Source organism: Petromyzon marinus, chromosome 4 (assembly GCF_048934315.1).
Source record: "Petromyzon marinus isolate PM22_M1 ecotype Great Lakes invasive population chromosome 4, UKy_Petmar_22M1.pri1.0, whole genome shotgun sequence".
NCBI lineage: Eukaryota > Metazoa > Chordata > Hyperoartia > Petromyzontiformes > Petromyzontidae > Petromyzon > Petromyzon marinus.
The window spans coordinates 6,565,526-6,579,695 of record NC_133670.1 but is presented as its reverse complement, the minus strand read 5'-3'; the positions used below and the strand labels follow the sequence as shown (position 1 = coordinate 6,579,695).

The 14,170-nt window shown below is 42.5% G+C and overlaps 1 protein-coding gene across 9 annotated transcripts in view; it reads left to right on the top strand.

Moving 5' to 3' along the window:
* The window catches only part of PFKP (phosphofructokinase, platelet), a 75,887-nt gene extending 63,391 nt beyond the window's left edge, over window positions 1-12,496 (top strand). For all 9 annotated transcript variants that reach the window (XM_032946475.2, XM_032946474.2, XM_076055166.1 and 6 more), the window contains 4 exons: window positions 4,498-4,609; window positions 5,306-5,405; window positions 9,738-9,843; window positions 11,630-12,496. In XM_032946475.2, the coding sequence (XP_032802366.1) occupies window positions 4,498-4,609; window positions 5,306-5,405; window positions 9,738-9,843; window positions 11,630-11,756 (445 nt within the window). In that variant the 3' untranslated portion in view covers window positions 11,757-12,496. The remainder of the gene's footprint in view (window positions 1-4,497; window positions 4,610-5,305; window positions 5,406-9,737; window positions 9,844-11,629) is intronic.
* The last annotated feature ends 1,674 nt before the right edge of the window (window positions 12,497-14,170 follow it).

Here is a 14,170-nt window from a genome sequence, read left to right as displayed (position 1 = left end):
ATGTAATCTAATAATCGTCGCAGCTCTAAGTGGAATGCAATTACTGAAGGCCAAATAAATACAACCTGCATTTTGTGTTTGCTATAGGTACTGGTAATGATGTTTCTGACTAAATTGTTGCAAGGCATAGGCACATACTGGTGGGGCTCGTGTCTTATGTAATTATAGCTAGTTGTTTTTTGGGCATTATGAAAATTGGTCGGCAAAAACATAAATCTTACTGGCGCTACTAAGATTAGCTCTGCAGTTGTATAATAACTTCCAGCAACACGGGACTGTGAGTGCTGCGTATACTTCAATAGCGGCCACAAGCTCGTTATTAATCGAATGTCGGTACTCCATCAAATGTTTTACATGTGGAGCTGCTTATTTTGGGCGATTGCTCCGTCAATGTGAATGATATTGCAGTAGCAATGGCAGTCAATGTGGGAAGAGAAAAATAATAATTCACAGATTCTGAACTTGCATTCACATGATAGCATTCTTTGTACAATAAGCAGCAGTTGTCACTTGGGAATATTGAAAACATTTTGGGAAATTGCCATACTGTTTGGGCGCAATGGTGGCGAGATGTTAACTCCCTCGCCTGGTATGCAGGAGCTCGTGTGTTTGATCCCAACCCTGACGCCTGTATATTTGGTGGTTTGCATGTTTTCTCTTCCCTTGGTCATGTGGTTTTTCTATGGGTCCTCTGAGTTTTCCCTGCACATTTAGAAACATGCGTTTAGAGTATTTGGCTGCTATACATTTCTATATGATCAGCCACTTCAGAATAGGGTTTTTCCCCTTTTTTCTGGCAACAAAACTGAAATCTTTTTACACGGATTCATTTCTGCATTAACCACAATACCTGCAGTCAAAATGCAAACAAAAAACATACTATGATAATATATGCATTGTCCTTGAAACTGACTGGCGTCATCTGGTCGAGCACCAATTGGGTCGAGGCTCAAAAGAAAGCCGTCCCTTGGTGTGGACCAATCAGTTTCAAGGACAATGCATATATTATCATAGTATGTTTTTTTTTGCATTTTGACTGCAGGTATTGTGGTTAGTGCAGACATGAATCCTTGTAAAAAGGTTTCAGTTTTGTTGCCAGAAAAAAGTTGAAAAACCTTATTATTACATTTTGGTACTGGAAAAGGAAGTCTAATGATGATCAGCCACTTCGTTGAGCCATCATTTGTGGCCACGTTGCTTCTGAAATAGAGTTATAGCTCAGTGGCCCTTACCTGGTAAAATAAAAATCATTAACTTTTTGAGGAGGTTCCGGGTTTATATGCTATACCATTCTTACTGGGTATTTGGTAACCCAGTGATGCGCAAGCACAAATCATAAAAACTGAACACACATCAATGCAGTGAGGGAAAAAAGTATTTGATCCCCTGCTGATTTTGTACGTTTGCCCACCGACAAAGAAATTATCAGTCTATAATTTTAATGGTAGGTTTATTTGAACAGTGAGAGATAGAAAAACAACAAAAAAATCCAGAAAAACGCATGTCAAAAATGTTATAAATTGATTTGCATTTTAATGAGGGAAATAAGTATTTGACCCCCTCTCAATCAGAAAGATTTCTGGCTCCCAGGTGTCTTTTATACAGGTAACGAGCTGAGAATAGGAGCACACTCTTAAAGGGAGTGCTACTAATCTCAGCTTGTTACCTGTATAATAGACACCTGTCCACAGAAGCAATCAATCAGATTCCAAACTCTCCACCATGGCCAAGACCAAAGAGCTCTCCAAGGATGTCAGGGACAAGATTGTAGACCTACACAAGGCTGGAATGGGCTACAAGACCATTGCCAAGCAGCTTAGTGAGAAGGTGACAACAGTTGGTGCGATTATTCGCAAATGGAAGAAACAAAAGATCTGTCAATCTCTCTCGGCCTGGGGCTCCATGCAAGATCTCACCTCGTGGAGTTGCAATGATCATGAGAAAGGTGAGGAATCAGCCCAGAACTACACGGGAGGATCTTGTCAATGATCTCAAGGCAGCTGGGACCATAGTCACCAAGAAAACAATTGGTAACACTACGCCGTGAAGGACTGAAATCCTGCGGCGCCCGCAAGGCCCCCCTGCTCAAGAAAGCACATATGCATGCCCGTCTGAAGTTTGCCAATGAACATCTGAATGATTCAGAGGACAACTGGGTGAAAGTGTTGTGGTGAGATGAGACCAAAATGGAGCTCTTTGGCATCAACTCAACTCGCTGTTTTGGAAGAGGAGGAATGCTGCCTATGACCCCAAGAGCACCATCCCCACCGTCAAACATGGAGTTGGAAACATTATGCTTTGGGGGTGTTTTTCTGCTAAGGGGACAGGACAACTTCACCGCATCAAAGGGACGATGGACCGGGCCATGTACCGTCAAATCTTGGGCGAGAACCTCCTTCCCTCAGCCAGGGCATTGAAAATGGGTCGTGGATAGGTATTCCAGCATGACAATGACCCAAAACACACGGCCAAGGCAACAAAGGAGGGGCTCAAGAAGAAGCACATTAAGGTCCTGGAGTGGCCTAGCCAGTCTCCAGACCTTAATCCCATAGAAAATCTGTGGAGGGAGCTGAAGGTTCGAGTTGCCAAACGTCAGCCTCGAAACCTTAATGACTTGGAGAAGATCTGCAAAGAGGAGTGGGACAAAATCCCTCCTGAGATGTGTGCAAACCTGGTGGCCAACTACAAGAAACGTCTGACCTCTGTCATTGCCAACAAGGGTTTTGCCACCAAGTACTAAGTCATGTTTTGCAGAGGGGTCAAACACTTATTTCCCTCATTGAAATGCAAATTAATTTATAACATTTTTGACATGCGTTTTTCTGGATTTTGTTGTTGTTATTCTGTCTCTCACTGTACAAATAAACCTCCCATTAAAATTATAGAATGATCATTTCTTTGTCAGTGGGCAAACGTACAAAATCAGCAGGGGATCAAATACTTTTTTCCCTCTCTGTACCACTGTGTGGCCTTTAAGGAAGAGTGTTTTTTGGAGGTGACGTTTTGGACAATTGCCCTTCTTTCTCAGAGGAAATGGATGAATGTTTTGAGTTGTTACAATTCTTGCTGGGCGTCTTTGCATTCGCTTTCTACAGGGAATCTAAAAATAGCCTTACCGGTGGGTTGTCCTGTGTATCGCAGTGATCGGGGTGTTCTGGTGTGCCTCGCCGTCCGTGCTGCCAACTTTCCAGCTTGCTATGCTTGAGTGGAACTGTGAAAAACAGCACGTGTCTTTTTTTTACATATAATGCCTCACGAAATAACATATCCAGGTTAACAAATGACTGGTCATGTAATGGTTCAGCTTGTTAATGCATTGGCTGATTTTTTTTCTACTGGATTTGCCCTAGTCTTTATGTATTATGAATGGGTTTCTGTTGAGTAATCTATAATGTGTGATTGACTGTGCCACAGCAGAAGAGTCTAATTATGTGTTGTTTTCATCTCGGGGCAATTATTAACTTATTCACCTGCAGCAGCAGCATGAAAGTGATTCAATGCCTTGTAGACAAAACAACTTTAATTGTGTAAACATTCTTGGCACATATACATGCTAGTTTTTTTTCGTCATTGCTTTCAAAAATACTTTATTCAACTGGAACTAATTTATATCTGCCTCCGGGAAGGAGGGTTTTGCATTGGGAATCGCTCCAGAATTAGCAGCGCAGAGCTTTAATCATCAAATTGCTCTGGGACCCTCCTAATGATGGTTTAAATGATAAAAAAATGCACGCAACAATTTTTCAAACCAGTGGGGTTTTTAATGATATATGTTTTTTTATATCTAAAGAAATGTTTTAATTGTTGTACTTCTAAACGGTCCTGCATACAATTTTAAACGGATTTAATTAAAATGTAACTTTGGTTTGTTTTTAGCTCCTCTTGAATACAATTGTCGATATTAGTTGTGAAAATTGCCTCGACATTGATTTAATTTTAAAGATTATTACATTTTGGGAAGCGTCTATCGATGTGGTATGATGTCTTTTGTTTCGTCTTTTGTTTGTCATGATATATCAAGTTTCTTCTTTCAATGACAAAATAAACCCCTACGATAAGTTTGCAGTTGTAATCCAGTGTACGGCAGTGTCATGGGCCACAGTAGCCTTTTTTAATGAGCAACGGTATATTCCTTGGAAGAAAAGCTATCTACACGGAGCTTAAAGCATCCATTTGGTGTAAATAAGCACATTTACTCATAATTATATAGGTGCATGTTGTGTTCCTATACCCAGTATAATATTCCCTTTTATCGTGAACATTTCCCCACAGTGTTTACATTTTGGATATAAAGGCACAGTCTAAATGAACACTTGCTTTATGGAGATGATTGAACAACCATCATGAAACACCACCGTCCTTTGTATGTACGTATGTTGAAGTTCATACGAGCAGTTCTAAAGAAATTGGGTTTTTTTTTTAAATCTGGGCTTAAAAGTGCAGAGCTCCATTGACACATTTCACACCGATAACGAGGTTGTCTTCCTTGCCTTGTAGAAACGAGCTGTCTAATCCCAACTACACGACGGACTTCATCTACAACCTCTACTCGGAGGAGGGTAAAGGGGTTTTCGACTGCCGCAAGAACGTCTTGGGTCACATGCAGCAGGTGAGGGCAATAGACGCGTCGCTGCGGCAAAGCGATGATGCACTCGGGGCAGAGAATAAAGAAGGGCTTGTTTGGATGAAAAGGTAGAGACGGTTTCTGTTGTTATTTCGTAAATCAACCTTGAGTTGAAGTCTGCCGTGACTGCGACATTTATCCCATGGGTGTTGTCGTACAAGACGACCGGGTATGCGTTTCTCTGTGTGAAGTGGAGTCCTCTCGTTTGCAGTCCAATCATCTTGATTCGTACCTTTTGTTCGGTGGATAAGGTGGATAAGGCCCCCCCTCTCCTATTATAACCAGATGGTATGTTGATTAGTAAAAGCAGCACACTGAAAGATGCTTCCTCATTTTTTTGGAGAACTTAATTTATCTTAAACATTGGACATGTAACAAGCGGTGAGTATCCTTTAAATGGTTTTTCATGTACATGGTAGATGTGGAGTCAAAAATGAAATCGCATTTAATGGAGTGATCGCATGCTTGACAGTGAAGACGACTGGCTTATGGTTTGCCTTGTTTACTTTTAATCTTCTATTTGGGAAATGGATTACGTGCCATTTTGCCGACCAAAAAAAAAACCCTTTATCTATTGTGTTTTTTCTATTTTCTTATTACCTTCAATTGTCTGGGGCAGGGCATTAATCCATACTGGTAATAATGTTTCTGGTTTTTTTTTTTCCCCCACGTGCGTTCAAGGGTGGTGCTCCATCCCCGTTCGACAGGAACTTTGGGACGAAGATCGCTGCCAAGGCCATCCAGTGGCTCACGAAGAAGCTCACAGAATGCTACCGCCACGGTACGTTGCTAATGAGACTTTCAGAGAAATAAGGAGGCCATTACTAAACCATAACAATTGTTTTTTTTACTTTACCAGGTAAGGCCCACTGAGCTATATAGCTCTTTCAGAAGCAACCTGGCCGCAAATAAAAGCTCAACGAAGTGGCTTTTCACGAGGACATTTATAGCAGCAATACTTTAAATGCATGTTTCTAAATGTGGAGGGAATAACCGGAGGACCAGGAGAAACATGCACACGATCACGGGGAGAGAGAACATGCAAACTCCAAATATATAGGCATCAGGGTCGGGATCAATGACCTGTATACCAGGTGAGGGAGTAAACATATCGCCACCGCAGGGTACGAGAGAGACATTCTGATAAACAGGAAGCCACGAGGGTAAAAGCGTTTTGAGCACTATCGTGATACGCATCCCCTTTCTTGCTGAAGATAGAATGCCAATTATATGACCACAAAAGTCATCCTAATTCTTAGGACTCTCTTTCAGAAGGGTCCTGGACTGGGACTTTTGGCCAATATTATTTATAAATGTGCATGTGTCAGGCAAACAGAATGACTGGGGTCAACCCACACACAAGTGAGTGGACAACACTTAAAGCCTTGCAAAGATACAGTCAATTAAAAAGACAGATGGGGATCCAGTGAGTGGACTAATCCCATCTACATCTGTTGCTGTTACTCCCTTCCCCTGGCACCTTGCAGCCCTCAGCATATGCAATACTTTACAAAGCCTTGGGAATGGATTGCCTTTAGAAATAACCTTTCACGTGTCATCTTGATTGAATGTGCATGTAATCGTTTAAATTTACAGGTGGTATGCTATTTGAAATGGACACACTTATATTTAAATTCGTAGGCAATGAGGAGGCACTGTTGTTCCATTGGAACATTTTGTAGGAACTATTCTTTGAAGAGCATTGCATTGTCTCTTTTGTTAAAACTTGTCATGTGTTATTTACGTATTTACTTTTGATGTTTTACCACTTAGCTTGAACATATTTTCCAGGGGTTATAATTTTTTAAACATAAAATGAAAGCAACATGTAAGAATTACTTTGTCACACTAATATGGCATTGGTGATACTAGTTGCATAAGAGATATTTTTTGTTATTGTTTCTTTGGAAGGCGGTTTTGCAAAGCAGTCTTATTAATGAGGGGTTATTAACGTATGACAATGTTGACATGTTTAAATGATACTCTTGGAAATTGCATTTATACTAACAATCTTCTTCTCTCCCTTTGTAACCATTCATGGAGACAGATAAAGGTAAATTGAATGAATTTTGTTCAACCTACTTACATCTTAAATCTGTGTTGGGTAACACAGATGAGCGGTCACGACCTGCGTAACGAACGCAGCTCTGTTCGGCCACAGTGTCGCATAGAACAAGCCCCATTGTTGCCCCATTATTCACACACACGCACACACACACACTGCACACGAGCAAGCAATTAATGAACCTGAACTTTACCTGTCGGGTCAAAGCGTGTCAGTTACGCTCATGGCCTTGTGGCTCACCCCTGGCCGGGTCCTCGCTTGAGGCCCGCTCCAAGTTTCAAGCGAGCAAAAGAGAAAGCGAGCTCGAGGGCCGTGTGCACCGACTCTGCACCGCGCTCGCCACCTACGAACGTCTCGTCGTTCGTCCTTCCGGCGGCAACGGCGCCTCGGCGGTACATTCTGTTCTCCTGTTACAACGCGTGGTTTTCGTAACGTTAATTGGGCATAACGCGGTTAACGTATTGGCGATTGCATTTTTTTTTTTCCAACGCGGATGCGGATTCAATGTAACGCGATCGAGTGAACGGAACCGCGTCGCACGAGTGGGGATAAGCGGTCGTACGGCTGCCTCGGTGGAGCGCAAAGGCGGGATGCTGCTGGATGCTCCTAGATGCTGCCCCCACGCGCTTCGGTCTTTGTTCAGTCTGCGTACGCATCTCGCGTGTTAACAACGCGATTTTTCCATAACGCGGGTGTTCTTCAGGAAGGCAACTACTACTGCGTTGTAGGAGAACAGACTGTATTGGCGACCGGCCATTGATCTGCCAGAGAATGCCCCCCCCCCCCAGCCTCTTTGAACTTTGCAACGGCATTCTGGAATAGCTGCTGCAGTTCGACTTTCAGCAATTTGCTTGGCTCCTACTCCTGCACGCTGTGCACCACGAGTGTACAACCATTGGCAGTCCTGAGCCAACGGTGGAGATTCCGCATTCCTGTGTGAGTGGATCAGTTTCTCTGGAGAACAACCGCTCAAAGCGGTACTCGCTTTTTTTGTCAACCACAGGGGAATGATGATGAGCCGAGTTGACCCCTCACATCTTCCAAGTGGCCGTGGCGCTTTGGAAGGCTCGCATTTAAATCCGGCTACATGTTGGTAGAGGAAAAAAAAATCGTAAATGTGCCTTGGGACTTGATCAGACTAATACGCTGCACAGCAGCAGCAGCAGCAGCAACCCTGCAAGTAATAATAAGAATACTAATCTTTATGTTCGACACAAGTTACTATAAAACAAACGTGTACAAAGACGAATGTAAAAACACTCGTGAAGTAATGAATATACATTGTGAGAAGAAACATTGCATAAAACTTTTATTTAAAGCTTTCGTGACTGCAGTAATTCATATTCTTAGCTCTTTCGGTAAAGTCACAAATAATAAAATATATATATTTTATTGTTTCCCTTCAACGTAACTTTACCGAAAGAGCTAAGAATATTGCATAAAACGTTAATGTAATCATAATGTGCCAGGATAAAATCAGAAGGCGAAATTATACAAACACAGGTGTCCACGGCTTTCATATGCATCAGTAGATGCGTTCATCTGTTGGCTACTTTCATAAACGGCTGCACACACACACACACACCAGGCAAGTATTTAGCCATTGTGTACTCAAGTTCAACGCTTGAGAATCGGCAAGGTTTTTGATTTAATGCTCTGACAATGAAACAATAACTCACCCGTGGTGCTATCGCAAAGTGATGCGGAATAAATTGATTGCTAGATTAAGGTAATGTTTTTCTTCTCCGAAGGCAACGTGGCGATCGTAGAGGTGTGTGCGCGTGCGTGTGTGTGTGGTTCTTATTTTATCTTTAACTCCTTTCTCACATCAAACTGTAATTAGCCCGGTGGGGCTCGTGTCCACCATTCCATCCAGATGTTATGCTAATGAATATACCTCCCACACCACCTCGCATACGTTACCCACAGCACGTCGGGATCCTTTGGGATTTCCCGCGGCTTAACCTCTCAAATTTGGCGCGATGTTACACGTAATTTTATGTTGCTTCCGCCCGTACGCTCCGTGGACGCGAGCAACTTTGAGCGAGGCATCTTTTGACATCTGCGTTGATTAAAGACACCACGGTTTGACTTGCCGAAAATGTGCAGTGTTAATATTTACAAAGTCCCGAGTATAAGTTTCGTGCCGAAAATTTACGACCATTCGGAACAAATATGGGAGGATTAGGAGCAGTGGGTGCAGTGGTTAGCACACTTCTCTTTGAACCCGGTGACTTGGGTTAATTCCTTGGGCATAGCAAACATCGGTGGCGAGTGGTATCTGAACTGGCCCTGGGTCTCCAGTTCACAACTTGCACTGCTGACCAGTGTGGTGAAGTGTGGTCAAACAACCATGACGTGACATTTTAATACAACAGTAGATTGACAAGGGACTTTTGAAGGCTTGTTTGGTTTTTGAATCGGCGTTCAGGTGCCGCGTTGATTCGCCGTATGTGGTTTCACTGAAGTTGCACTTTCGGAAATGTAAGCTGATGATATATCACAAAGCTCTCCACATTTGCTTAGATGGAGCGTGTAAGATGGTGCGGATATTCGCTATGAATGGCTGCTGTGTATATTTATCTATAACAAGCATTATGTGGCTTACCGCCAGGTATGTTTCAGAAATGTAAGCTTTCACAGCTTTTACTTAGTGGCATTCAAATCGGTGAATGAAAAATGTTAAGAAATGTCGTGTAATGGGAGGGCTGCACTTGTACCCCTTGACTCATGCTCACAGTAGTTGCCTATCGTGCTGTGTATGTGTGTGTGTATCCCACACGACGGCGACACGAGTTCGCTTCCCCCTCATGCCCAACATCAGTGACGATTATCTGAATAGGTCCTGGGCCTCTGCTAGGTCGACTCAGCCTCAAACGAGTACCTCGTGCAGTGTATAAACATCGCCACTCGGGAGACAGCGTGGTGCTGGCCACCCACGCCTCTCGTGCGAGGTGCCGGCCTTCATAGATGCTCGCTAACGTCACTTGTCCCAACAGGCTGTTGCAGGACATATATATACGGAGGGTCTTTGTATTTTTTTCCCAGGACATGTGTTCGCGAATTCCGATGACTCGGCCTGCCTGCTCGGGATGCGCCGGCGTGCCCTTGAGTTCCAACCACTGGTGACGCTCAAGTCCGAGACCGACTTCGAGTGAGAGATCTTCACACATTCATTTAGTCATCATCACCTCCAACATTTGGGCTCATCGAGGTTCCGTCCCCGCACGTTTATATCTTCCATGAGCAAAAATGTAATGCACGTTTTAGTGTTTCCCACGGCTATTTTTTGGAAACTCTGGATGGAATTCTCTTGGGGTGAATTGTATACAGGTAGTCCCCGACTTACGATGGAGATACGTTACGACGACCCCATCGTAAGTCGAAAATATCGTAAGTTGGACCATCATAATTCGGGGACTACCTGTAGTTACATTTATGCACGTGCCTATGTTTTCACAGTCACTTGATATAATGCGTCAGTGTCAGTAGACATTAGATTGAGATGGCCATAGCTATAAACCAAATACCAGTAATGGAATGTCTCAATGTCCAGAAGCATCTGTACATCTGCCTCATTGGATTTGACGTGCCATACGAAAGAAGAAGATTGAATGACAATTTGCCAAAATTGATTTCATGCTCTTAATGAGCATTCAGTTGGTGCTTACCTCCTCTTGAAGCGCTGAGCCTCTGGTGGAAATTCCACATTCCTACGATGGAGACTAGTCTCTGGTAGCACCCACAAAGTCAACAGAGGGATAATGGGCTAAATCAATCCCCCAAACTGGACTTGATCTCGCAGCCTTCTGATTGCGAGCACCTTTTTCTAATGCTGAGCAATCTGGCTGGATTTGGATGTAAATTATATATATATCATTATCATAGACAATGAAAATGTCCCACTTATATCAAACATTATTTTGCATTCAGCGATGAATTCAGGGACGGTGTACAGAATATGGTAAGACTGTTTTAAGAACGTAAAACGTTTGTCAGTTCTACAGCATAACCGAGATTCTTAATGTGTCAACGCGGAATCCGCATTGACATGTTCAGGGCTTCGTTTGAGTTCTCAACGTCAGTTTGCTGGCCTCACCTTGAAATTGCAACCATAGGATCGAAAGATTTAATGCAAGGTATTGAGAAGGGTGTTAAAAATGGTCCGCTTTAAACCACAGCAGATGAATGCTAAGATGCTAGATTCCGCTCGTGATTTACGTCCCCTTGAGTTACTTTACGTTCGGCATTTAATGTAATTATGCAGAATTATAAAGTTGCGTGGTTTAGCATTTGCACTGCTCTTTCCACACTTTTATATCACACGGAAGGAATCCAAGGCGGTAAATCTAGCACCACCGTGGGTCACCAAGTATAAGATTTAGCGGCATTGCGTTTGACTTACTGATCAAACCTTCTCATCTGCCATTCGTTAAGGTGAGACTCTCATTAATCGAGAATCAAATCAATTGAAATGCCAAAAGCTGAAATAACGGAAATTTTGTATTCGTTATGAATCAAATATTGGACTGCAATGCCTTCTGGGATGGGTCACTCGAGTTCTGTACTCAGGCTAGATATGCTTGGGAGGGTGGGGGCTATTGTTGTTTTTTTGGGAGTTCGGGGCATTCCCGTGCATTTGGAGCAGGCCAGTGCAGACAGGTGTGTATGGGAATGTTAGTGGTGAAGAATTGTGCCAAGGCAAGACTGTCCATCCGTGCACAAAAAGGCAGTTAACGCGCCGTAGCGATTCATGCAGAAAATTAAAGCAGAAACACTCCATCATGTACCACAGCCCTGGGAACCTGTGTTCATTGTTGGTGCCTAATGGAAGTAACATGTTAAGTGCAATTGGGCCTCTCTTGCTGCTGCTGCTGTTGCTGCTTCTTAATCAGACGCTGAGCAATATTAATGGCGCGGTGCAATGTGCATTCTGTCAGGCACCGCATTCCAAAGGAGCAGTGGTGGCTGAAGATGCGTGCGGTGCTCAAGATCCTGGCCAAGTACAAGGCCAGCTACGACATCTCTGACGTAGGGCAGCTGGAGCACCTGGCCATCCGGCGCTAGGTGTCTCACCCGATGTTCACCTTTCCACCGCTCACCCCGACGGCACCCGAGGACACAAACCTCCACCACCACCACCACCACCTCCACCACGTACAACAGAGGCACAGCGCCCCGTTCCCTCTGTGTCCGTCTCGTGTGCGGTCGCTGCTTGATCGTGCGGTCCTTATATCATTCCTCCACTCTTTGTGTTCACTCCCGAACGTGTTACACCTCTCAACGGTCACGGTGTATGCCGGTGATATATGCCTCGTCTGTGTTGTACTGCATTACTGTAATGTCTTGTGTGTGACGTGTGGGGAATGTTGCTGCGGCGTTGAGGAAGTGCATGCAAGAGAGATTGAGGTGACCCGGTTAAGTCAAGGATGGCAGATTTGATCAATGATGAAAGAAGCTTTCAGTGTTTGTTTTAGGAGATGATGTATTGCTGCTTTCCCTCCAGTGGTTACGTCACTAAGAAAGAAATGTGACTTTAAAAAAGTAAATAATAAAATAATGTTTTAAAGTAATATTGATCAGCTTTTTAAACCAAATTTGAGTGTTTATGATGGAATAAAAAAACAATATAGTGAGACTGACAAGTCCCGATGGCTAAATACAAAAAAAGATACCGAATATAAAGCCTTGAAAATACGTAAAACATCGTGAGCTTGTTGTATGTGTCTCTTAGTTCAAAGTCTAATTTCCTGTACCCTTTCTGAACGCTTGTCAATCAAAATAAATGTATGCATTTAATGAAAGTGTACACTGTTTGAAATGTATTTTTCTTCATGACTAAGATCTGTTTGGGGGAGAGTGGTGGCTCAAACAAGTATATGTTTTATTGAAATTGGTTGGCATTTAAAAAAAATAGTTTTCCTCCCGCCTGAATGTACTGGACACACACCTTTACGAAACATCCTATCAGCAGAAATGTCCCCTATTATAAATAAATTTCGATTTAAAGCTTTCGTGACTGCAAGGATTCATCTTCTTTGGTTCTTTCGGTAAAGTCACGTAGAATGAGAATAAAATAATAAATTGATAAAATAAAATAACACAATAATATTATTGTGTAATTTTATTTTTATTAATTTATTATTTTATTATAAATAACTTGACCATCCTGCCATTTACATTTAAAATAAAGAACGAGCAGTGTTTACCCACGCAAGAGTGTCGGGCAGGGCTTAGTATGTTATTCAGTACCAGATATAATATAAAGAGTGGTAAACTTAACATTTTTACATGTTTCCCATATTTTAATTGCTTTATTTTTTTCAAGTTCATCTACCCATTATGTTTAAGCCGCAGGTGTTGAAACAAAAAAAAAGACACATTTTTTACGTGCACGACAAAATTAAAAGCCCCAGAAGCAAATAATGCTTAAGTGCATTGCAAAATCAAAATGTTCCTTTACTGGCCACGAGAACCAACAACCGTCGGCCTAGCAACAGGCATCCCCAGCAATGGCTGGGTCCCCAAAGCCATAGAAGGGCATCGGGGAGCATGGCGATTGAATGAGATAAGCATGATAATAATTGAGTGAATGAGAGATTAGGTGAGAATGAGTGTCAGCAGAGTATTGTTCGTCGAGTGGTGGAGTGCTGTCTGGATGAGGGCCCGATGTCAGGTGAGTGGTGGGTGACTGGCCGTGGTCTCGGGTGAGTGCTTGGCGACAGTGTCAGGTGGTGCGTAGCATTGTTCAGAGTGGCCGACAGAGGAGGAGCAGTGTCAATGGCAAAGGGTAGAATGGTTTCTAAGAGTCTGAGCCGATGGGCAATATAATAACCTCATAGGATTGGGCTAGTTTTTAAGGGGCAATTTTCGCAATAATTTTTTCTGATGAAAAATATTAAAAAAAAATTTATTTTTACAATTTCCGGGATTTATTTTTCAATAAAAAGTGAATGACTTCATTGTGTTTAGTCTTAGAATGCTACATATATAATGAATAGTTGGACATTTTCACCAAAACTTTCTGATGAACAGCAAATTGACATTCTACCCCATGTCGTTTTTGGTCAAAATTGTCCACATTGTCATTGCTTTATTATTCAATATAAAGTGAATGACTCCATTGTGAATAATAAGTGGGGAAACGTATAATAATAATTTTTTGTCACGTGAAAAAAACGATAAAGTACGTTTTGGCCAAATTTGTGAATGTGTCTTGACCATCACCGTTTTGTGTACAGTCACTCCTCGCTTAATGTTGGGTTTCCGTTCTTGGAAAATGCGACTTTAAGTGAAGCAACGTTTACGTGTAACCGATTTTCCCAGAAGAACTATTTAAATAGGGGAGGTTATGTTCCTGGGAAATTTCTTATCACACTTGAGAACACAATACTCTTTCTAGACGTACATATTCAATAGGAAAACATTAACAACACTGGCGATAAGGAGAGAAAAGGTTAGTTTCGGTTAACACCAGTGTG